At 27.8% G+C, this 24,550-nt stretch overlaps 1 protein-coding gene and 1 long non-coding RNA gene across 14 annotated transcripts in view; one reads left to right on the plus strand and one right to left on the minus strand.

Moving 5' to 3' along the window:
• LOC107439298 (FK506-binding protein 15) overlaps nucleotides 1-24,297 on the plus strand; it is a 47,543-nt gene extending 23,246 nt beyond the window's left edge. For 2 of the 13 annotated variants that reach the window (XM_087166106.1, XM_087166104.1), the window contains exons 18-31: nucleotides 307-401; nucleotides 3,233-3,335; nucleotides 3,436-3,604; nucleotides 5,962-6,104; nucleotides 6,196-6,243; nucleotides 8,544-8,648; nucleotides 9,008-9,100; nucleotides 9,188-9,319; nucleotides 9,898-10,005; nucleotides 11,804-11,873; nucleotides 14,290-14,592; nucleotides 16,833-16,948; nucleotides 18,717-18,767; nucleotides 24,086-24,297. In XM_087166106.1, the coding sequence (XP_087022232.1) occupies nucleotides 307-401; nucleotides 3,233-3,335; nucleotides 3,436-3,604; nucleotides 5,962-6,104; nucleotides 6,196-6,243; nucleotides 8,544-8,648; nucleotides 9,008-9,100; nucleotides 9,188-9,319; nucleotides 9,898-10,005; nucleotides 11,804-11,873; nucleotides 14,290-14,592; nucleotides 16,833-16,948; nucleotides 18,717-18,767; nucleotides 24,086-24,157 (1,608 nt within the window). In that variant the 3' untranslated portion in view covers nucleotides 24,158-24,297. Of the gene's footprint in view, nucleotides 1-306; nucleotides 402-3,232; nucleotides 3,336-3,435; nucleotides 3,605-5,961; nucleotides 6,105-6,195; nucleotides 6,244-8,543; nucleotides 8,649-9,007; nucleotides 9,101-9,187; nucleotides 9,320-9,897; nucleotides 10,006-11,803; nucleotides 11,874-14,289; nucleotides 14,593-16,832; nucleotides 16,949-18,716; nucleotides 18,816-21,612; nucleotides 21,714-24,085 lie in introns of all 13 variants that reach the window. The other 11 variants (XM_016051847.4, XM_016051848.4, XM_016051844.4 and 8 more) reach the window with 11 other exon arrangements.
• The window catches only part of LOC122271405 (uncharacterized), a 64,899-nt gene continuing 62,481 nt past the window's right edge, over nucleotides 22,133-24,550 (minus strand). The window contains exons 2-3 of the long non-coding RNA XR_006226356.3: nucleotides 23,458-23,566; nucleotides 22,133-22,494 (exon numbers count right to left, since the gene is read on the minus strand). This is a non-coding gene — a long non-coding RNA (uncharacterized LOC122271405). The remainder of the gene's footprint in view (nucleotides 22,495-23,457; nucleotides 23,567-24,550) is intronic.

The raw sequence follows: 24,550 nt of genomic DNA on the forward strand, positions 1-24,550 counted from the left end.
CACAAGTCTCAGGAAGAGAGTAAGTAAATAAGGAATTTTATTTAGGAGAACTTTTATCATTAAAATCTTTAATATCAATTGGATTAGATGTGATATTGTTAAATTTAACAATCTTACAATATTTTCAAGTTTTTAAAAAAATAAAATCCATCTTTTGGGTTTAATGTAAAGTTACAGTTGCATGCAGTTGAGGTGCATTTGGGGTAATTGGCAATACTTGTCTATCATAATGTAACTTTCCAGATGCAATTATTTTTTTTAACTTATTTTTAATTTTTTTCTTCCAATTATATTTGTTTAATTTAGGAAAACAGCCAACTGAAAGAAGATGTTGAAGTTAAAAACTCCAAGATACAATCGCTGAATGAAAAAATTTATGATCTCTTACAAAGAAATCAAAGGTATTATTTGAATTTATTAATGATAATGTGTCGCTCCATAATATTACAGTGAAACCTCTGAGAAAGACCACCTCCGTGTAACAACCTTCTCTATTTACGACCACTTTTGTTAGGAATTTTTTTCATTGACTTAGTGTTGAAGAAAATTTTTAGGAGAGACCATCAAAACCTCTCCCAGGAACCGAGCGAACCTCCGAGCCAAATGCGGAAAGGTCAAATAAGGAAACATAAAAAAGTATCAAACTGAAAAATATTATTAAAACAAATAAGTAGATTTAAATGTGTTCAAAATATATGTGCATGAGTCCCTCTTATTTAGAGAGCTCTTTTTGGAGATTGACAACCTCATGTTACAGTCAGAGCAGGGCTCGAAAAACTGCCCGTCCTTGGCGGTCAAAAATTCCCCGCGGACAACGAATTTCTCGAATCTGACGTCCGCGCGGACAGCCATTTGCCCTTTAATGTTCGTGATGCATTTTCAATTTTTGTTACAAAAGTTTAGCGCTTCACTTATAAAATGATCCTCTAATCTAGAAATTCCGTTAATTCTTTCGTCTGACCAAGTGCGCTTGCTCACGTAATCGGTAAACAAAATAAAAGCTGCTCTGTGCATGTGCATTTGGATTTCTAACGAAGGAATTAACAATTCCTTTGATCACATACCGCCCAGCTCGTGGCGTCACTGTTAAAAAAAAACATTACGTACTGGTCCTAAACAAGAAGTGTTGAACGTAATTATGAACATCTACCTAAATGGAAAACCCCTTTCAGATTTCTGTGCAGAAACCTCTGTAAATCATTGGCTTGATTGTAGAACTGGCAAACGTCCCATTTGATTCATTTAAAAAACGCAGTACCCTCGGATAAATCGACTTTCCAGATAACTTGACCTTTGTCATTTAAATTATTTCATAAAAGAAATACTAGGTTACTATTAGTAACCTAGTATATCTTTTATTACTGTATAATGTAATCCTAGTATTTGTAATCCTAGTAACTACTAATTCATTGTGCAATTATATAAATATTTGCAATAAATAAGAGAAAATTATGTTTTTATTTATTTAGAAGTGACGGGTTAGTTTCAAAGGAGGACGGGTGCATTGTTGGACAAGCCGTCCTCGGGGACGGGTAAAATTTCTGAGTTTTTTCGAGCCCTGAGTCAGAGTGTACTAAAAACGATGCTATCATGATTTAGTTTCAGAGTTAAAAGTTAAATTGGAAAAGAAAGTTATTTTAGAGAAAAACTAAGCATCAAAAAAAAAAAAAAAAACTCTAATTTTTTAAATTAATTTTTATGATATAAAATTAAATGTTAAACTTAAACAAAAACATATTTGATTATTTATTTAAAATAGTTTTATCATTCAGAATTTGTAAATTTATTTTTACAAATAATTATATCAGTATTATATCATTTTTAATGACGCTAAATTTTATTCTGCAATCCGGTTTTTATGATGCCAACACAAGTGGCATTTCTGCACCTAGAAAATGACACTAAGTGAAATTAAAATCGCTTGTGATAAATCATGTAACTTTGATAACATTTTGAAGTTAATGGAGCTAACCCTCAAGAACAACCAACCTCCATTAATGACCTTTTTTTGTAGAACATAAAGAGGTTTTACTGTTTATCTATTTATTGATGAAAGAGATGTAGTTCATACGAAGTAATTGCTTTTGTTTTAGAATTTTAGCACTTTTACCTTTTCATTGTCAACTATGTATTTTATTATATTACATTTTATTATATTACATTTTATTATATTGTATTGTATTTTATTATGATAAAAGCTTTGCATTTTTGGATAATAATTGTATTTCAAATTTAAAAATATATTTCTAAGTATGCCACAACTCAGAACCAAAAACAAACTTTCTAAACACCATTTTGCATTAAGCTAAGGCTCATGGCAAGGCTAAGGCTCACAAAAATAATTTTTAACCCTTTTCGATTTTTTGAATAATTCTCATCACCTTACTTTGCCTCTGTTCAAAATGAAATGGGAGAATGTGACATAATTAATGCATTTATCAATTTAACTTTAATAAAAATTACAACTTTTTTTTGTTTATAACATTCGATTACTATACACCTTTAATAAAACATGCCATAAGAAGAACCTGTTAGGACAATTATCTCTTTATAATTTCAATTTAAATTTTACCTGAATTTCGTAATTTAACCTTATTTTAAATTAAATTTGCCTTTATGTTCATAGTTTGGTAAGTTCTTCAGAACTGTCGCTAGACTTTGCAAGGGTCATGATATTTATGGATCCTTTTAAATATTTCTTTTCTGCAGGGGCCTGTAGAAAAATTGATAACTTTTTACCTTAATTATAGAAATTAATGTGCAAGTTTTTTCCTTTCATATTTTATTCATAAGAGTTTAACAACTCTTCACTTTTTCCATGTAATTTTTAATTTTAGTTTAAATTTTTTTTTTTTTGCTTTTGTTTAATTTTTACTAATGATATATCAGATATGAGTTTCATTGAAATAAGCATCTAAAAATGTTTTAAGTACATCTTATTTAGTAATTCCATTATTGATTTTTTTAAAATTATTATTTGTTGTGTAGTGTCTCTAGTAATGTGGGTCTCTAAAAATCCTCCTTCAGTAGTCATGCCTAGTTTATCATTTAATAGGATTGAATCAAAGGGAAAAAATAATAATTTGTGTTCTCAATATAAAAAAAAAAAATATATTTAAAAGCTCTAATTTTTAAGATTATAAAGTTTTTTTTAAGATCTCTGTTGCACGGCTTCAAGCAAATGTATTGCTTGCACCACCTTAACAACAGTTATTGATATTTCATTTTTCAGGTTTTTTGAAGAAAGTAATAGTATGTTGGAACAGAAAAGTGATTCTCTTCATGCAGCCTCTGCTGAAACTCAAGCTAAAATTATAGTTTTGGAAAAGGAAAAGGTACTTAGAAACTGTTTACTTATAATAAAAGATGTTAATGTCACTGATTTTTTTTTATCAAGTAAGATTTCAAGGACTGTATTTAATTAAAATTTTGCAGGCAAAACTGTCCACTGAACTTTCTGATGCTCTTCGTAAACTTGGATCTGTAGAAGTTGAGCTTGCCAGCCATCAAAAACAGGAAATCGAATTGAAGCAAAAGCTACAAGAGGAACAAAATCATGCTGAAGAGCTGGATGGAAAACTTAGTGCTTTAAGAAAAAAATTAGGTATTTAATTTTTTTTTCTTCTTCATGTTTAACACTAATTTTTAAATTTCATCTTTTTTTTCTTCTTCCTGAATTAAATTTTTTACTGTAATATACTTTAAATTTTTCATTTTCATTTCAAAATGTGTATTTAGATAAGTGTAGTTTTTATTTTGTTTTTATAAATCACTTTCAGTATAAATATTTAATGGTGCAACATTTAACTGCGCAAAATGCTGAATTATAATTGTTACTTGTATCTCTTATTCTATATAACTCTGGGTCTTATTTTCAGGTTTTTGGAAACTTTTAACTGGTTTCTTCTTGTTACAAAAATTGGTCTCTTTCTATATTATTTAATCCAAAAATTAGCGTTTGAAGTTTGTACCAAGACGATACTGTACAATTTTGTACAATCTTGGACATTTAAAAAATATTTATCATACTAGAATATATATATATATATACAGTCAATTCGCTATAACTCGAAGTACGATAACTCAAGTATTACTATAACTCGATTTTTTTATGAGGTCCCGACCCTTTTATCTTCAATTTCATGTTAATTATTCTCGATTACTCGAATTTTACTCCCTTTAACTCGATTTTTTTTGGACCTTTTAAAGCAAGAAAAGAAATCTGGGAGCTGATATCTTGCCCCCTTACTTTGCAAAACACACACAATGTCTTTCGCACTCTTCATGCAGAAGCTAAAGCTGTCCCTCTTGAAGTATGTGAACAGTGGTTAAATGAAACGTTACCAAATTTACTTCAAGGATACAGTGAAAATGATGTTTTCAATATTGATGAAATGGGTTTATTTTTTAAATGTCTTCCAAATAAGACTATGATGTTTAACAATGAAAACTGCTCAGGGGGCAAAATGTCCAAGGAACGTTTGACTGTCCTAGTTGGAGGAAATGCGTCTGGGACAGAGAAATTGCCCTTACTTGTTAACAGAAAATACCGATATCCCCGATGTTTCAAGAATGGAAAAACGTATCCTTTGGATTACAAGTCTAACAAAAAATTATGAACGACATCAGTTTTATTTGAAGACTATGTAGAAAATTGGATCGGAAATTTTTCGCTAAAAAAAGAAAAGTGATACTCTTAATGGATAAATGCACAGCGCATAGTGATCTACCTAATTTGAAAGCCGTAAACTTGCAGTTTCTCCCGCCAAACACAACAGCAAAGTTGCAGCCGATGGACCAGGGTTTCATAAAGTGCTTCAAACAGTCTTATCGTAAATGGCTTGTCAGAAAAATGATCTTAAATATTGTAAGCATTTAGAAGATTTGTAATTAATAATTTGTAATAAATAATCCAACAATATTTTGAAAGTCCAAAACCGAAGCTAACGGTAAGTCGAATTTCCGATATGTCGAAGTTTTTCGCCAGTCCTATCAGATTCGAGTTATCGCAAATTCACTGTATATACATGTCCAATACTACATTTGGAATTTACTTATAGTAAACTTTCATATGCTTTGCTTTAAAGTTTTTATTATTTTGTAGGTTTGATTTTGTTTTAAAAATTAGCTTAATTTGTGTTACAGAAGAAACAAAAGCCTCTCATCAGGTTGACTGAATTTAAGAAAATGGTTTTAGGACGGACCATAATTAAGCATAAGATAAAAATATTTCAGTTTTTATGTAAAATAAATTCTGAACTGATAACTGACTTTAAGTTTCAGGGTGAGGGATGACTTTTGATTTATGGTTTGGTTTTATTTTTTCTGAGAGCAAATTTTATTGAGAAAAACTATAATTTGAATAAGTAAGAAAATTTTTGTAAGTTTGTCTGCTCTTCTCACCTAACTATAGGAGCCATATTTTCCACGTATTAGTTATCCCCTGTATTTTAAAGGTTGAGAATCCAAGTTTGTTTAAATAAAGTTCGTTTATTCAGAGGAAGTACGATTTTTTATTGAATTAGTATATTCAAGGTTAGACCATCAAACCATTAAGATATGGTCCTAGCACTTGAAAATCAAATCATTTGATCAAAAGTTATTCAAGGTGCTAGTTATATTGTTCACTGTTTATAAAATTAATTTAATTTAAGCTCAATAAAGTTAATATTTAGTCAATTCTCCAATTTGACTGTTTCATCTGTGCTGCATTCTTAGTAAAACCTACATGTTTAATAATACAGACTGATTTTGGTTCATTTTACTCAATCAGAAAATTCCTCATTAAAAAAAGTTACATAAACTTGAGTTTATGAGCTTGAAGTAATCACTATAATATGTATTGATATTTTGATGTATGCTAATAGTTTTTTACCCTTCAAATATTTTTAAATTTCTTTTTGGTTGTATTATCCGATTGAAGCATATACTTTTTGTAACCTGTTTTTGTTTGGTGTCTAGAATCTGAGAGTTCATCATCTACAAACATACTTCAGACAGAAATAAAGGAACTATCTGAGGAAAAAACTGTTTTGAACTCTCAAATAAAATCCTGGGAAGAAAAATATGCTAAACTAAGCAAAGATCTAACGGGAAAAAATAAAGCAAGTATACTTTTTATCTTATTTCAAAAATATATATATTTTTAATCATTTTTTATATTAAGTATTGATTGTAAATTTTCTCTCCTTCTAGGAATTGCAAACTTTGCAGGAACAAATAGATAGCGATACAGCTTCAAAGGTTTGTAAATTTTTTAAATTGTAATTTTTCATTTGGTAATGTGAGTACAGTTGGCATGAAAGTAACAGACTACTTGGAATTACTTTTGATCTAATGATCAGATCTTTATGTTCTAGGACTCAGTATTAATGATTCATAGGGGTGACCTCAAATATGCTAAATTAATTAGCACAGATGATATTTTAAGTTGCAAAATCAGATACAAAAACGTTCTTTCTCTGAATAAACATATCTTTTTTTTTTTCAAATTTCTGACACCCAAAATATAGAGGGTAACCGCAAACTGGGAAATATGATCTCCATAGTTTGGACAGGAGAGCAATCCAAAGTTTGGACCCCTTAATGTTAGTTTTACTTTTTGCATATTTCATCAGATTTCAGGAACTTCGAATTGAAAAATTTTTACACACACAATTATAAAATTCGTTTGCCTAAAGATAATTCCATAAAAATTAAATATTTATTATTTTATATAATTGTCGAAAAATTTTTAATTGTAGGGTATAAAATTTTTTCCATAATTTTGAAGTATGTAATTTTGCTTGACAAAATGCAAAATTTGATCGAAATCGGTTGTATCTTTTCCTGCCAAATCGAATCTTAAAAATATTACTTTTTTAAAAATCAATTTCTCAGAAACTATTCAACCGATTTCGTTCAAATTTTGTATTTTGTCATGTAAAATGATGTAAAAAATTGTAGACCACACAATTTAAACTTTTTCGACTTTTATTAAATAAACTAAAAAGGAATAATAAATATTTATAAAAATGTATTTTTGGCATGGGATTATCTTTGGACAAATAAATTTTATAATTGAGTGTAAAATTTTTCAATTCACTTAAAAAGTTCTCTAGATATGGCAAAATATGCAGAAAGTAAGATGAACACTAAGGTGTCTAAACTTTGGATCGCTCTCCTGATCAAACTATGGGAACCATACTTCCCATATTGCAGCTCTTTTTTGGAGGTCAGAAATCAATATCCGTCGAAAAATTAGGTATGTTTATTCTGTGAAAGTGATGTTTGATTCTGTTACTTAAACTATCGTCTGCTCTAATTAATTAGCATGTTTGAGGTCCCCTACTAGAACCATTAAGATTGAGTCCTAGAACATAACAATCCGCTCATTAGATCAAAAGTTATTTAGGGTGGTCCCTTTTTTTTGGCATATTTTTAAACTTATGCTATGTATATTCTAGCTGAATTTTTTTCCCTACAAATAAGTGCCAGTATTTTATTTTTCTGTTATGGGTGGGTACTATTCAGTTTTCTCTTTTCTATTGTATGAAAAATATTTTTAATATAATCAATATAATAAATAATTTTAAATAATCTGACATTACATTTTGAATGTCATGTAACCATTTTATGCTTTTCTATTATCTGAATAATTTTCTGTTCTTTGCATTTTAAATCCGCTACATAAATTTTTTATTAGTCGTATAAGTTTTATTATATAAGAATTTGAAAATTTTTTTAGCCCTATATTTGAATCCCTAAAATTTATAGCTTGCTTCATTTACTTTTTTTCATTGCTGTAAGCAAAATATTAAAATTGCTTTTTTTTAAAGCGAAATAGATTTAAAAATTTACATTACTTTATTCTTTTTATTTATAAGTCTATAACTCTTAACTTTTTAAATTTTTACTTAGCATTAATTGATTTAATTTTATGTTAAATGTTTCAAAGTTGCTTTCATATGCTGTGGGATTTTCTTAATTATTTTACAGTTTTTAATTTTTGAGTGAAAAATCTGTAGAAAGTCCCTTTGTGCAATTTTTTTTTACTGTACTAATAACATACAGAAAAACCAGCTTATGTTGTAGGTATGTTTAAGTTAAAGGACAAAAGTCAAATGCATTAAAAATTGAATCAAATCATAAGCACACGTATTGAAAACAAAGTTAATATGAAATTTTTGTAATGCAATTTTTAAAAAAAATATTATTTTTTTAGTATTTTGTTGCATTTCTTTTGTGTGTTTATTATTTTTATTGCATAATTTGTCTGCTAAGTTTAAATTTTTGCTATATTTAAATAGAACCTTTTTTTTTAAATTTTCATTCTTAAAATAATTATTTTATTCTTAAAGCTTATTTTAGACAAGTAAAGAAAAACTCCGTATAAAATTCTGTTAATTGGGATTTTTTATTAAATTTATTTGATCATGTAATTGTAAAGGATACTTTAAAAAAAAATTAAAGTGAGTCTAATTTTTTAAAATCTATGAAATAATATGTTCTTTTAGTTTATTATTCAATTTCTTTAGTTATTTATATTTCTGTATTTCACTTAGGTGTCCTCAAATAATGAAGAAATTGTTGCTTTGAAAAGGAAGTTGCAAGAAGCTCTAGCAGAAAATGATGCTCTAGTATCAAAGTATAAAAATATGGCAACAGAGGTATTGCTACACTTTTTTTTTATTTGACACATCGAAAGAACATTAAAATAATTTTATTTGCTATAATTCTGTTTTTTTTCTTCTTTTTGTTTACTATATTATATGAATATAAGATTCATTTACGTTTTATTGGTTTTAATCTTCATTGATCACATCGTGTTATTCTTTTTTGTTTTAACAAATTCTTTATCACACAAACAAAGTTTGATGTTTTATTTTTTTAAAAAAAAAGTTAAGGACAATATTTATTTTTGTACTGACGAAAAACTATCAATTTATTTAGCACAAACTGTTTGGTATGTAATAAATCATTGTAATTTAATAAGTATATTCTATTCCATTAATTGATTTTTCTGTAGCATTCTGCCACAATGAAATCTGAATCCTTGCTGAAAGAAAAAGTGATCGCTCTTGAAGGAGAACTTCAAAATGCATTACCTTGGAAAGGAAAAGTATGTATTTTTTCTTAAAATGCAATTCTGTGCATTCTATGATGCATTCTCTCCCTGCTAAATTTTATGAATGTTTTATTTATTTAGTATGAGGTCTTTTATCGGAAAACTTTGCAAATGAAAGAAAATTATGAAAGCGTAATGAAAAAGCTGGAAGCGGAACTACAGCAGGCTCAATCTTCTGTAGCGTCAACAGAATCTCCTGATTTTTCTGGAGAGGTATTTTTCTCTTAAATCTATTTTATGTAAATAGTGTAAATACCTACATGTTAGACAGTTTTTGTGACTAACTTCCTTAATCAGTTAGTTCTGTTGTTTTTATTGAATTAATTGACTGTTTTTCTACTGCTTTATTTTCAAGAGCATATGCATTTTAATTAAAAAATGGTAAATACAGTGTGACCCAACAGTTTAGACAATAAGAGAAGTCACATAGATTTCAATAAACACCTTAATCAATTTTGCCAAAGTAGTTTGATTGTAATGTGATTTGTCTTATATTCTAAATGTTAAACAATGTTTTTCTCATAGTTTGAAAAATAACTCATTAAGATAAATTTCAAAATTGCTTATAACCTGATATCTTTAAAAGCGGTGTTTATCCTGTCATAAGTTAAATTTTGTTCTCATAAATGCTCTCAAGTCCAAACATGGACAAATAAATATATTAATTATTTTATTCTTAGTGAAGAATTTTGTATGTTTAAAACTGTAATATTTTTTATATGCATTATGAAATGTATATTTCATGTTAATTTTTTTTGATTGAATGTTAACTATCAATATTTTTACTATAGATTAAAAGAATGATGAATATCTTATATAAGCTGTTGCAAGGAAAGTTTGAACCTTCGTCATCTTATTCTGGTACCCAAGTGTTAGAAACAACATTACAAGCAATAAGAGTAATTCCCATTTTGCTATGTTAACATTGTATTTATACAATTCAATATTGGCTGATATCTTTTCTTATTATTTCATTCTTTTACTGGTGCAAATTTTTTTCTAACTTTATGTAATACCTTTATTTTAAGTAATACCTATACCATTTAAGTAAGACCATTACATAACATTAAGTAATGCCTTTACATCATTAATTTGATTGCATTTCAAGTTATATCTTCATTAAACATTCACTTTTTTTACAGTTACTCTAGTTTCATTGTCTATAAAAGTGTGTGGGGTGATTTTTTTTCTTTGCCCTAACATCTAAAACTATAAACATATGTTTGAATTTGTACACATTGTTTTTTTTTTTTAATTGTTTTACTTTGTTTCCTCTTTTTGTTTTATGTCTGACTAGTTTGTAAAAAGGTTTGATTTTGTTGGCTTTTTGTATTTAATATATTATAACTTTTAGGTATATAGCTTTTTTGAAGTTTCTTGTACACTCACCATTCCATGAATTTCTATTCCTAAAACTTTAAATTGAAACAAGTTTAAGTTTAGAGCCATACAATGTTCATTAACATCTCCTAGTCATGTTTTATAACATGATATATCTTCAATATAAATTGCCAGAGAGTAAAATTAAAATCACTTACTTAAATTTGAACTCTTAATATAGCAACCTTTATCTCATTTTAAATTAGAACATGTTTTTAATTCAAAAATATTTTTTTCTCTTTGTATTGAATTGATCAGAAATTAACTTTTTCTTTATGAAGATAACAGAAGATTTTCTTATACTAGTAAATAAATATTTTATTGAATCATATATTTTCCATTCTGATCTAATACCTTTTGCAGTTTTATCAGATAATAACATAATTGATTGCTCATAAAATTTCTATTTTTTGCTGGCAAAAAACTGATCCAGGGGATTTCTGATCACCTCATTTGAAATAAAGATTTTGCCCCTTTTAAAAATTTTTCTAGAAATCAAAACATTGTTGTAGACAACTTGTTTTTTGTCCCCACTGATGATGCGCTTCAAAAATAGATCAGTTTCTTAATATTTCAGAAGCAAGTTATAGGCGTCTGTGCAAATCTCTATCCATAAAAATATGAACCCATGCATCAAGCTTTGTGAAATTAAACCTAAGTGTTTCAATAATCATGAATGGTCAAATTTGATATCTTTAATCTCTGAGAAATGTCATGAATTCTTAATTACCGGTTTACATCAATTAATGCCTTTATTGTGCCTTCATTAGCTTTAAACGGCCTTGGTGCTTCTTCATCAAAATTGTGTGATTGAAATTTTGCAAACTAGTTTTGGCACTGGCATTCGGTCTATACATATTCTCCATACAAATTGGATATTTTTATCCTTTCAATTGTAAAAAAATAAAATTTACAAAGAATACACTATTTCACTTTCCATGTTTAAACGGCACCAACCGAAAACTTCTGAGAAGAAAGAATCTATCAAACTCTTTCACAAGCATGTCTTGCTATATCAGCTGCCAAACTATATAATGATTATGTGATTTAGGTGTTAAGTTGACTGCGAAAAAATTCTATATGTCCTTCGTTGGAAAAAAAAACTACAATTACTTTCCAAATAACCCAATATATTATTCAATTAAGTAACAATGCTCTCTTGCATCAAGGAGCTGGAAAATTTAAATAATAAAGTTATAAGATTTGTTAATATTTCTTCGGTGCAGTATATCTTATATATTTTTTAGCCAGTATAAATTTAATTACCTATTTTACATATTTTATACAATCCTGATTAATGACTTGTGTTTTTTCTAGACCTTAACTGTTCAGATGCTGCAAAGGAAAGGAAAAAGATCAGATACGATTGCCAAGGAAGTAGAATCTAGTAATATAACTTTCTTTGGATTTTTATAAAAATATTTTTTAAAATGTTAACTACTAATCTATATTCTATCCTAAATTTAAATTATTGCATTTGTTCGCTGTCAAAACTTTAAGAGTAAATTGTTTAACAACTCTTAATGAATTTGAAAATTTAACTGGCCTTGTTTTATTTATTTTTTTCAAAAATTGTATTTGAATATAAGATTAACAAAGTTTATTAAATTAAAGCCGAATCAAGATTTGAATTTTGACTAAATTAAAATTGTGAATAGCGAAAAAAATTTTAATTTCCTATTTGCATCTTCATTTAATTTTAAATTTTCATATTAAATACATTTCATTTCTGGAAAAATTATGCTAAAATACATGAACTATTATTTTATGCTGTAAACATGCTTATTTTAATTTTAAAGAATTAAATATTTCTAGGTTTGAAGTGTGTTTGAAAGAAATTTTTAATTTAAAAATTATTTATGTGCGAAACATCTTTCTAAGTTAATGCGAAAGTTTAAACGTTTAAAAAAAAAAATCTTAACAAATACAGCTTTGTAAGAAGATTTAGTCTAATCAGAATCTAGACAACACTAAAATGCCATATCTGCAGATTTCTCAACCTTTAAACCTGGCCAAAAGAACAAATCTAGTCCAGTCTCAGTCTGGGTAGAAGAATAAGCAGTGGTCAAAAACATTAGATTATTTTTTGGAAAGGAGAACTCTTTTAGTTTATTTTCTAAAAGAGGATACTATGAATAAGTTAATATCTTAAACTCTCACCTCCTAATGAGGTAACCCAGCATTCTGCTTCCGTGTCCCAACAACCACAGAGCTGACATAAAATATCCTTAGTGGTAGAAGAATCATGGATTAGAATCCTCTTACCATCTTCTTCTTCATGTAACGAAAATGGGGGTTAGTTCAACCAAAATGTTTTCCTCAAAGACTAGTCTGTCCCATTGCTTTATTCCAGGAGTTCCCATGTCTTTTGGGTTGAGTTCAAAATTTTGAATCTACAAAGTTGAACATTGATAGTCGTAAACTCAAAATTGTGCCTGCCTTTTAACTCCAGTTATGAAATAAAAAGTCTTGTCCTTGCTGTATTTTAATGTCCTAAATTTAAATTTTAAAAAAATTGGATAATGTTTTGAATGTAACTCAACGCATGCTTGTAGAAAAATATGATTGATAATTTTCTGAATAAAACTTCTCATATTGCTGGGATGCCAATCACTCTGGTTTCTACAAAATGTTTTATAAAATTGTATAAAGTTGTAGAAAATTAAAACCAACACTTCCCAGAGTTTTATTTAATCATGTTAAGGTTATAAACGCTTATGACTAGATGATTGAAGTGAATTAAAGTTTTAAGTAAACTTTTTAAATTATTAATGTGTTGGAGTGAGTGTAAAATAAATGTAAATTAGTTTACTTGGAAATTTTTAAATGATTCTTTAGGATTTGGGACTAAAATTTCCCCTTTCACTTGCTGTACGAATTTCAAGGCACTAGCACCAACTCCTCTTTTTATTCTAGATTAATACAATTTTATTTATTCTGATTCATAAATTATTAGGGTATTTAAATAGTAGAAAATTTATCATTGTGCTCTCAGGACTTTATTTCTTCACATCTGTATGAAACTGACTTATTTTCTAATGAATGAAAAATAACTGAAAATATAAATTAACAACTAATTTAGCCATTTCCTTGTTGATGAAATCTTGCTGTTGTTGTTCATTTACGTCGCACTAGAGCTGCACAATGGGCTATTGGCGGCGGTCTGGGAAACATCCCTGAGGATGATCCGAAGACATTCCATCACAATTTTGATCCTCTACGGAGGGGATGGCTCCCCCGCTTCGGTAGCCCGACGACCTGCGCGCGAAGTCGAGCACTTTACGGTAGAAGAGTTTAACGAGGACCAATACCGCACACCCTCGGTCCCTACGCAGGCTGATCCAAGTGGTCACCCACCCGCACACTGACCGCAGCCAGTGATGCTTGACTTCGGTGATCTGCTGGGAACCGTGTCTTAACGATCAGTCCACTGCGGGACGATAAATTCTTGCATTGAGCAAGAGCAAAATGCTCAATGTCAGATGAATTCTTGCATTGAGCAAATCTAGCTACACAACCAAAAGAAATTTTATTTTTGAAAAAAAAAAATTTATTACTTAGCTCAGATTTGAAGAAAAAAATTCATTAATATTAGAATGTTTGTATTTTTTTTTTTTTTTTTAATTATTATTATGGCCTCTTGCATCAAATCTGTATGAAGTTTCTGCACATGTTTATGCATGAAACTGTTTTTTTTACAATACCATAATATACAAATATATAATAAGAAACAATATATGTTATAATTCATGCCTGTGTATTATTTTCGCAAATAATTTAGCAATAAACATTTATTTGTGTAGCTGCCACTAATGTGTCGAGTATGAATGCCGACAGTAATGAAAATTTTACTGTTGAGAACTCTGTTTCAAAAGATAACCCTCCTGAAGCAGTCTCTCTTGTGCAAGATAACGGTGTTGCCCCCTTGTCCAATGAGCTTCCTGTAGAGAATGAAACTAAAGTAGCAGCAACAGGAGGTGCTGAAGAAAAATCTTCCGTAAATCCTGAAAATAGTGTCTCAGATAGTCAAATAACTGAAAATAAAGTAGAAAAAAGTGATTCAGCGATTAGTGATTCAAATGACGAACTACTGCAAAACCACATAGGTAAGTTAAATTTGATATTATCCATGCAATAATATGCTCCTTTTTTAAAACTAATGTGCTAAAAACACGAAAAATGTTTATAAAAAAATCTTTGAAACCTTATTAATCAAACTAAATATACTAAATTTAATTACTGTGTAAAAGCAAAAATAAGATTTCTATTAAGTTTTAGTACAAAACAAGCCTTATTTAAAAAAAAAAAATTATATAATGATTTTGGAGTTTTCTTTTATTTTTTGCATTGAACTAGCTTTAAGTATTTTTGTAATTTCTTTTGGTGTGAAATGTCTGATATTTAATGTTATTTATTTGATTGACAGCATTATATACATAATTCTATTTATAGTGCTGGGTACACTAAGTGAATTAACCTGGTATTGCTGAGCAAATTCACTGTTAACTTAATTCAAAATCATAAACTATTTTTAATGTTTTTTTTTGTTAACTCTCGAGGTCCTCTGCACTTGTTCTGAAACTTTTTAGCTTTCCCGAATTGGAATTTTTTTTTTAAAAATAAAGGACTTACAGATGTAACAAACACAATTATCAAAATTCACAGTGAACAATTAGTTTACATATTTTTTTGAATAATACCAAACTTTAAAGGAAAAGTTTTTTAATATATATTCAGGAAATAATAACATTTTCGAAAACATTCAAGTTTTAAAAATTGTGACGCATAATTATGAAAATTGTTAATTAATTAATAATATTTGGTGCAACGAACGTAACATTCTCTGATTTGAGATTATGGATTAGCATTTACAACATGAGAATCATTCAAGATTTCAAAAAAGTGACTTATAATTAAAAAAATAATCTTAATGATTTTATGAACATATTTGATACGCAAGAAAAAGTATTAATAATTTTTTGAGTAAAGCAACTACTTTTTGTACACTCTTTTTTTATAAATGATGTGATAAAATAAAGATTTATTAAGCAAGGAAATCATTTTTCGATCATGTTTGTGATTAAATAAGAAATAATGTAATAAATTTACAATGCCACAAGAAACTTTATTGTAAGGAAAAATTAGAAAAGTTAGATAGTTTTTTTCTTTGGATCTGTGCTAGACTCAGCTATTACTTTTTTTTTATTCAAGTTTTTCTATCATCTAAAATGTTTCTGCTGTACCATCAGAAAAAATATTGACATACTGAAGATCAGGAATTTTTTTTTTTTTAGATCTGTAAATAGATTGTCATATGGCAAATGATCTGAGATCATTGCATATCAATATATTCTTCATACAGTGTATGCAACTGCTGCATATATGATAATTCAGTCATTTTTCCATTTTGTTGTTGCATAATAGTGAAGTGGTCACTAAAATCCATCTGAAGAATACATGCCTTATATGATTTTTGCTTTTGCAAAAATAAGGATATTCTGTTTTTATGCAACAATGTTCAAGAAATAGAAATTTCTATAACGTTTAAAACACTTTAATGTTTTAATGAGTATTAAATTTAGAGCATTTTCTAGGAATAATACATCCCATAAATATCACAACTTTTACAGACAATATAATAAAAATAATTTTCCTATTTTAATTTGAAGTCAAAATTTAGTAGTTTATTAAAAAATTTACCACAAATGACTTTATTAACTTTTATATTCTTTAATTTTACTAAAAATAAAAATAAATATTTTCTGTCATTTGGAAGTTTTTATGTATACAGATTTGAATATTTAATCAACAGCAAGAGTAGAAATTAAGAAAAGTTAGTCACTGGTCTGAAGGATCAGTAACTAAAAGATACTACTTGTCTGTACTTATTGTGACTGGTACAAATACCTCTTTTTATCTGTTTTTTTTTCCTTAGTTAATAAAGTGAATATGAAAAATTGCAATACTGTAATGTCTGCTATTTTGTGACAAAAACTCTGACCAAAACATGAAACCAAGGATCCATAACAGCATTCCATCCCTTTACATTGATCGCTGGTCTGGGAGATCACTTTTTATTATTTTCTGGTGATCTTAGTCACATTTTAGTGGACTTGGACCCACCATTAATTTCATAGTTTTAAGTTTTCGTATTTTTTAAGAGGAATTTTTGATCAAAATATTTTTTTTGTTGTTCAAATACATTATTTTAATTACAATTTATTCAAATACATTGCATTATTTTTTATATAAATACATTATTCAAATGCATAATTTATAAAAAATTTTGGTATTTCACCTTTGACGAGAAAGCACCCCCTCACATATATATATATATATTTTTAAATAGACTCTCAAAATGAAGAATTAGAAAAGTCTAGTGTAAGTGAAGAATCATCAAAATCTGAAAAGGAGAAAACTGAGGAAAGTAAAACAATTAGTCAATCTCGAGAATCTCCTGATGTAAGTCCTTTCTTATATCCTTTACCTAAGTTGAAATTAAATATAAAAGCTATTACATTTTGCAATACCTATGAATATTATAACATGCTCTTATATAGCTGTATTACATTAGAGTGTTTTGTCTTATTTCAATATTATTTCTTCTCAAATTTGATTATCTGTATTTGGCACTTGAAATTTTAAAGAAAACTAATAATTAATTTCTTATGAAGTCCTATGTATTTTTTTTAAAAAAAAGCCTCTATTGCAATTTTTCTTCTCAATTAATCAAAGAAAATATTACATAACTTAAAGGTTGTATTGATTTGTCAAGCTTTTTCCAAAACTGCAGCACCTAAATACAGGAAAAAGTACTATAAATAAGAAAAAATCAACCTTAGGTGAAAAGCAACAAGTGTGTTGGATTTTATGTTCAATTATTTATGCATTGAAAAATAGCTAAATTTTTATTTTCACTTTTTAATATTCAAAAAAGTGAGGTAAAAATCATAAGGTGAAAGTTCAATTACTAAAAATATGATCAAGAAAAAAAATCCCTTTTTTAAAGATAAATTATTTAAAAAATATAGATTTTCTTATCTTTTATTTAAAAAAAAATATGTTTCAAGGGAATATGTAAAATTATCTGCAGTTTGGTTAACTGTCATACGAGGTACCACAATCCAATTAACAAAATCTATATATTTTTTAATTTATGCACTTTTAGTCAAATTTTTATAATTTGTCTTCTGAACTATGTTTACTAACTCAACTATGTTACAAAGCTATAGAAGTAAATTCTTAAATACTGTAAATTCATTATGTTTGTTACATTTGACTATGATGAATTTATGAACAACTTTAAAAAAGTTCATTGTATGGTATATACGCTGTAATATATAACTTTTTAATAGAAAAACTTAACTAATTTTATTTATTTTATTTATTTAAAAAAAAATCTCTAATGGAACTAATTCTCAGCAGCCTAATAAACAAATCAAAAATTTTAACTTTCAAATAAATAAAGAAGACAACAGATTTTGCTATTTTAGCTACTATTTATCTTAATATAATTTGTTGAAGTTTCATTTTCATGAGCTTTTCATCGTTTGACTACGAATCTCTTAATCATGTTTAGTGTTGCAACATGCGTTTAACCTAATTATTAATTTGTAATTGTTAAATTGTTATTAGTTATTAACTGTTAAATTTATAAATTGTGAAAATAAAGTATTACTTATTGTTATCAACCAAAATAAACAAAGAAACATAATCTAAAGGAATTTTTAAATCTTAAATTAATTACCTCTATCTCAGTTTCAACGAGAATGGATTATTTTCCATTTCAACATATTTTCCCCCCTATTTAACTTGCACTTGATTAAACAGATTAACGCATTAAATTAATAAGCAGAATAATAGAAGCATTAAATTAATAAGCAGCATAATAATTAAAACAATTCTTTTATAGTACTAAAAGTATATTTATGTTATATAAAGCATAGTAGCAGAATTAATGTGTCACAGCAATGGGCACCGCAGATTTTTGTTTTCCTTTACAGACAGAAAGCAGTAAATACAAGTATCTTATCACATGCTCTGCAGATAGATTGTAGAATTTTTTCACGGTATTACAGATCAATACAGACCTTTCTGCTATTTGGATATAAAGTACATTTTTTCCCCTTGCTAACATTCTAAAATGTGTCTTTTTAATTGGTAAAGCTTACATTTTCTTAAACTGCTATATTTTCTTTTTTACATCACTAACTGAGAGCTTTATATTTAGCAGCTTTCTGCAGCTAACATTCCTGATACTTCTAATTCTGTCAACACCAAGGTATTAGATGAGCCTTCTGATTTGCATGCTTATTAGTTGTTGGCTAAGGTACTCTATATGCACTTGCATGACATTTATTATTCTTGCTACCCTGGGATATGTAGCTTTTTCTTGCCTTTGCTTGAATGTTTTTTTAGTCTGTTTTGTTGCTTTCTGGTCGTTGTCACTCTATTTTTTTTACTTGCTAAATTGTGGAATGTAATCTATTTCTTTTTTTCCCTCAATTTTTTTAAAAATGATAATTTTAGTTGGAACTTAGTTTGAATTAGTGTGTTTTGTCTAAAGTAATGTTTTAACATTCAAATTGGTGTTTATCATTTTATTATTATGAAATTTTTCCTAATCATTATTGTAAAAAATTCTTTATTTAAGGAATTATTTGTACTGAGTACATCATTTTATTTTAGAATTTGGAATAATTGATATACATATATGAACTCCTCAAAAAAAAGTCTCTACTAGTTTTGTAGAATTTACTAACACATATTTCAAGGCTGTTTTTGGAGGAAAAAAGTTTTATACTCTTTCAGTGTTGTTACTTTTATGATTATGCCCATAACTATTTATATATTTTTTTATTTGATCGATAGCTCTATTAATCAGTTTTTTTCTTATTTAACAAGTGATCAAATCCTATCACTATCATTATGTATGTTGAAATCACTGGTAAATTATAAAAAATCTCACTTGATATATGGAGAAAGAAGGGAAAATATATAAATGAAGAGAAAATCTTTCAGGTGAATAATAAACTAAAGTTGCTTTCTTTGTAATATTTACATGCAATTGCAAAATATCAAACATCAAAAAATTTTATGTTAGTTTTTTTTTTAATAGTTTTACCTGTGTGCAGTATGAAGCAAAATTTGATTAGTTTATTATGTGGCTTGCACACATCCCTACTATATCATATTACTACCCTATTGTTTTATATACATTATAACTTATGTGTCTGTTTTCTTAATTTACTTACCTTAGCTTTTTTTTTTTATCCTACCTCCACCCGAAAAATGTTTAGTTTGGAAAAAATGTCAACTGTTTCTTATTGTATTATGTTATTGGGCAATTTCAAAGAAAACTTGTTTGTTTCAAATGAAAGCAAAAGTTTTAAAGGTTAAATAACATATTAATGATTAATATCCCTTTTTAAGGACAGTTCTAATTTATGAAGTCCTGTAAAAAAAGTATCTAACCTTTTTCCATAAAATCAACGTTTGTTGAAATACAGTTATCTCCTACAAATAGTTCCTATAGTTATCTCCTTGTGTTGCAATGATTTTTTGCTGTAAACAACACTGGTATATGGCACACAGGTGATTTCACCACAATCTCCGTCGTGATCATTTATGAAGCGATTGTATCACCCAGTATCAATTCATTACCAAACACTTTATTTTTGATAATTATTTAAACTTGAGACAAAATTGATGCAGATATGTTGTTCAATTCTTTCATCATTTTGCCCCAGAATAAAATTTGACTTTCACTGAAACATATTTACTCTGCAACTTTATGTTAACAGAGTGTTGTTATGTTCATGGAAAAATTTAACATGCATCTTAGTTTTGTCAGTGTTACCAACATTCAAGTGATTAAGTAATACATCCCAAGCCTTGTTTATTAATCCAATGCAATATTTTTGCACACACCTCATAATGCGCATTTTTTTTTTAAATTTAAGCATTAAATGATTTATAGTCTTTCTGCTCTAAGATCTGTTGCTTTAACATAAGATTATAGATCTGTTGCTTTAACATAAATGTTTACCTCTAAGAGTTACAGGCAGCTATTTTTTTATGCATAGAAGGTTCACTTGCAGTTATGTCATAATTTTTTTAATGAAAAATTATGAATTTAAAATTACAAAATATTAACAAAATAAGACATTAATTTCCTAGTTAGCATGATGTTGTCCCCTATTTTATTGTTTCGAAAATCGGTGGTAAAATTTGATACTACTAAAATTAAAGCTGCCTTATTCCTCCATAGCAAGTTAAAACACAAATGCTAAAATTTATTGTTTGATTTACAAAGTTTTAAAACTCGTTTTTCATATTGTTATTTAATAAATAGTATGTTTATTCAAAAGAGTTTTTCTAATTTTTAGTTCAGGTATTTCCTATTTAAGAGAAATACATACTGTTCATCTTATTTTCTAACATTGAACATCAGTCCTTTGCACTGGCAGTTCAGTGGATTTATCACCGGGCCATTGCAGCTCTGAGCTAGACATAATCACAAAAATAGTATAGGTTGCTCAACACTTAAAAATTGGGCAGTGGAATTTGAAGAGGTTTATCAAAATTTACCATTTTAACTTATATAAAACATTCAACTGCCCATTCCAGTCTTTTTATGTTGCATAGAATAAATTAAGCAGTAACCATGCACACAAAAAAATATGACTAAAAGCATGTAAATTATAATCTCACTCTCTTAAATAAGATTGTATAGAGAAGGCGCTACGATTGTTGCATCTTTTTTTAATCATGTAGGTTTCAGTTTTTATGCAAAATGTTAACAAACCTAAATAAATTCCCCTACCTTGAACAATTTGTAAAATTAAAAATGACAGGACAATATACAAGACATTTCCACTTAATGGGGTTTCATTATCCTCTAGTAATTTGCATGCTTCACAATTTATATCAAGAAAATAGTAAGAACAAAGGAAAGTTTTTAAGTTGATGTTTATCTTGTACTTCTCTTGGAGCAGAAAAAAATACTTATTTAAGATTTCATTGTCTTTATGAATATTTTAGTGTTAGAAAATAAGGTGAGCAGTATGAGTTTTCTTTTTGAGTCCTTACTCTAACATATCCTTTTCTTCTTTTTCCCTTTAAAGTGTGATGCATGGAGTGTTGTTGGGAAAATTCTCTTTGCCCTTTTGACAATCTATGCTATATTGTGGATTGGTGCATGGGTAGATGATTGATTATTGCATGAGTAACTATCCTAAACATCCTTCCTACTGTTAAAACTGTAAATGTTCTGTTCTTGTTAAAAAATCCTTTTGTTTCTTTGGATGTTTCTGAATTTTAAGCTTCAATCAAAATTATATATTTTTTCTTTTACAAGACTATTGATATAACAAAACATTTTGCTCGTGTATATAATCCATTGATGCTAAATTGTTCTGAAATAATTTTTTAGTGCTAGAGATATGAAATACGTGTATCACCGTAATATAATTGGCTCTAGAATACGTGCACTGTTTAAAATTTTGCTTGCAGTAATTTATATTGCATGATTATGTACTCTCAGAAGATTTAGAGCACTGGAATTAGAAAGCATTTACTTTCTTAATTGAAGATGAACTAGAGTTTCATATCTTTAACCTTTTGGTTGCCAAACATTCATCAATCTTTCCCTTATGGATATTTATTCATACATGCTTAGATATAAAATTTTACATGCAGAGTCAAACTAAGAGATTGCTCTCCTTAACACTTTCATTACGGGAGCCGTATTTAGCCTGTGTAATACTGTTGGATAACTGGTTTAAACTGCCACTGTCTAATATTCCATTGACCTATATTGGATTAAAACCACCAAAAGTATATTTTGAATGTACTTAATACATTTTAAGTCAGAACAATATTTTTCTTCCTCGTTTGCAGTGCAAATGACTAAAGAAGATAATCTAAGCATGAGTGTAAAAACTAATGTGCAAACTTCACAATGCTGTGCACAGCTCAGTGACGTCTCTTCAAGCTGGGTGGACTGCCTGAAAGAAAGGGTTTATATCGTTATTTAAAAACCTTGAGCTTATTAAAGATTTGCAACTTAAGTTTGAATATGATGAAACTGCATGTTAGTCAATTAAGAAGAAAATAAATTTTTTAAATCAATTAAAACTAGGTAGAGTCAAAAAATTCCTGGAATAGGACAGTTACAAATTGTGAAAAAGTAGAAAAATAATTTTATTTTATTGACTTTCAAAGTACTTTCCTCTTGCATCCACACATTTTTTCCAGTGTCTACATATAACTGCCCAAAACACTCTTGGAATAAATTTTTTCAGAGGTCCTTCAGTTGCTTCTCATTTTCGATGACCTCATCTGGATCCAGAAAACGGTGTCCATTCAATTTCATTTTTGGCTGGTGCTAGGTCGGGAAAATAAAGAGGGTGTTTCAGATTGTCTGGCGTGGTACTTTTTTACAATTAGAGCCATGTGTGGTAGAACATTGTCCCATTTTTAGATTGTTTTTATCTGATTGCATCTCATAATCTCTTAAAGATATCCAAATAAAATTCTTTGACATTTTTATTCATAAATAAATTTGTGCTCAATGATGCCCATATAATATCTCCAACATCACTTTCCCTCTGCTTTTGTCCAACTTTGATGTTTTTATTTATCATTAAAATGAATGACATTTAAAGTTTGAAGATTTACAAATTCTCTTTGTCAGAAATGATATGCAGCTATGCAGACAGTATCGGAAAGGAATTCCTGGTGGCTGCGTGTTTTTGCTATTTGTGCTGCCAACCTCCCAAAATAAATATTTTCACTCCGAATAATGCATGCATGAATGTGTTGAAATTATTCGGAACCACCCGAAATTATTGACTTTACCTCGTCTAATTTTTATATTGCTGTTTCTCAACAAATAAAAATATTTAAATCAGAAAAGACATTTTTTCGTTCAACTTAAATCTCCAATTATTAATTTTTAAAATTTGTACCTATTGATGGTGAAAAATGTTGAAAACATCCCACTTTAATCTTGTTACCTTGCTTGGCCTTTATCATTTCATGCATATATATTTCCAATATCTTTTATATGCTCTCTTTCTAAAAAAGAAAATATTCTTTTACATAAAAATTATAGCGAAATAAATATTTTACTCTTTGTCATGTTTGCTTTTAACAAGCAATTTCCCATTACATATAAACTTTTTTTGTGAACATTTCAATACTCTTTATTTTTTAAGTTAATCAATTTATTGGCTATTAAATTAATATCTGTGCCTTAACTAAATAAGTCATGAAACTGAATCTTTTAAATATTTTCTTTTCTAACTATGTAGAAAAACTAATTTTACTATACAATGATATGAATGCAGTTCCAAATATGAGAAGAGGGTTAATTGAACAGAAAAAAAAAAGCAGCCTTTTGAACAATCCATTCAAGTGCTAGACTACTAATTTAATTAGTCATGTTAGCTTAAAAAAATACTTTTTTAACATATTAACATTAAAATGTATTTAATAACAAAATTCTTTGTTATAATTATAAAGTTTGACTATTAATATTTTCATCAGCATGCAACCATATTAGATAATTATGCATTTGGTGTTTTGAATTTATAGGTTTGGAGACCTCAGCCCCCTCCTCTATTTGACGATGATTCTGAAGAGGATGACGACGATTGGCTCAAATAGTTATTTATGAAATTTACCTATATATAGTTCACAATTTATTTCAATTCTATTTATAACATATGAATATATTAATCCTTATTTTTGAACACTTTGTAATTTACAATATATACTTATAGCTAATAAATCTTTTTGTAATATAACTGCTCTCATATTTTCTGTTTATTGCGAAAGGAGGAAAGGACTTTTAAAATTAATTTAAAAGATAGTAACATTGAAAAGGCTGAGTTTAAAAGAGACATTAAAATAGCTGTTTAAATTTTAGTGTGGGCTTTAAATTCACTGCATAATTTTTTCACAGCAAGGTAATAAAAATATTGAAAAATATTGTTCACCCTTTTTAAAATGTAAATTATTATTTTATAGTTTACATATTACATTTTTGCATTAGTAATA

This window comes from Parasteatoda tepidariorum, chromosome 6, assembly GCF_982258835.1.
Source record: "Parasteatoda tepidariorum strain Cologne lab strain chromosome 6, Ptep-v5.0, whole genome shotgun sequence".
NCBI classification, from domain to species: Eukaryota; Metazoa; Arthropoda; class Arachnida; order Araneae; family Theridiidae; genus Parasteatoda; species Parasteatoda tepidariorum.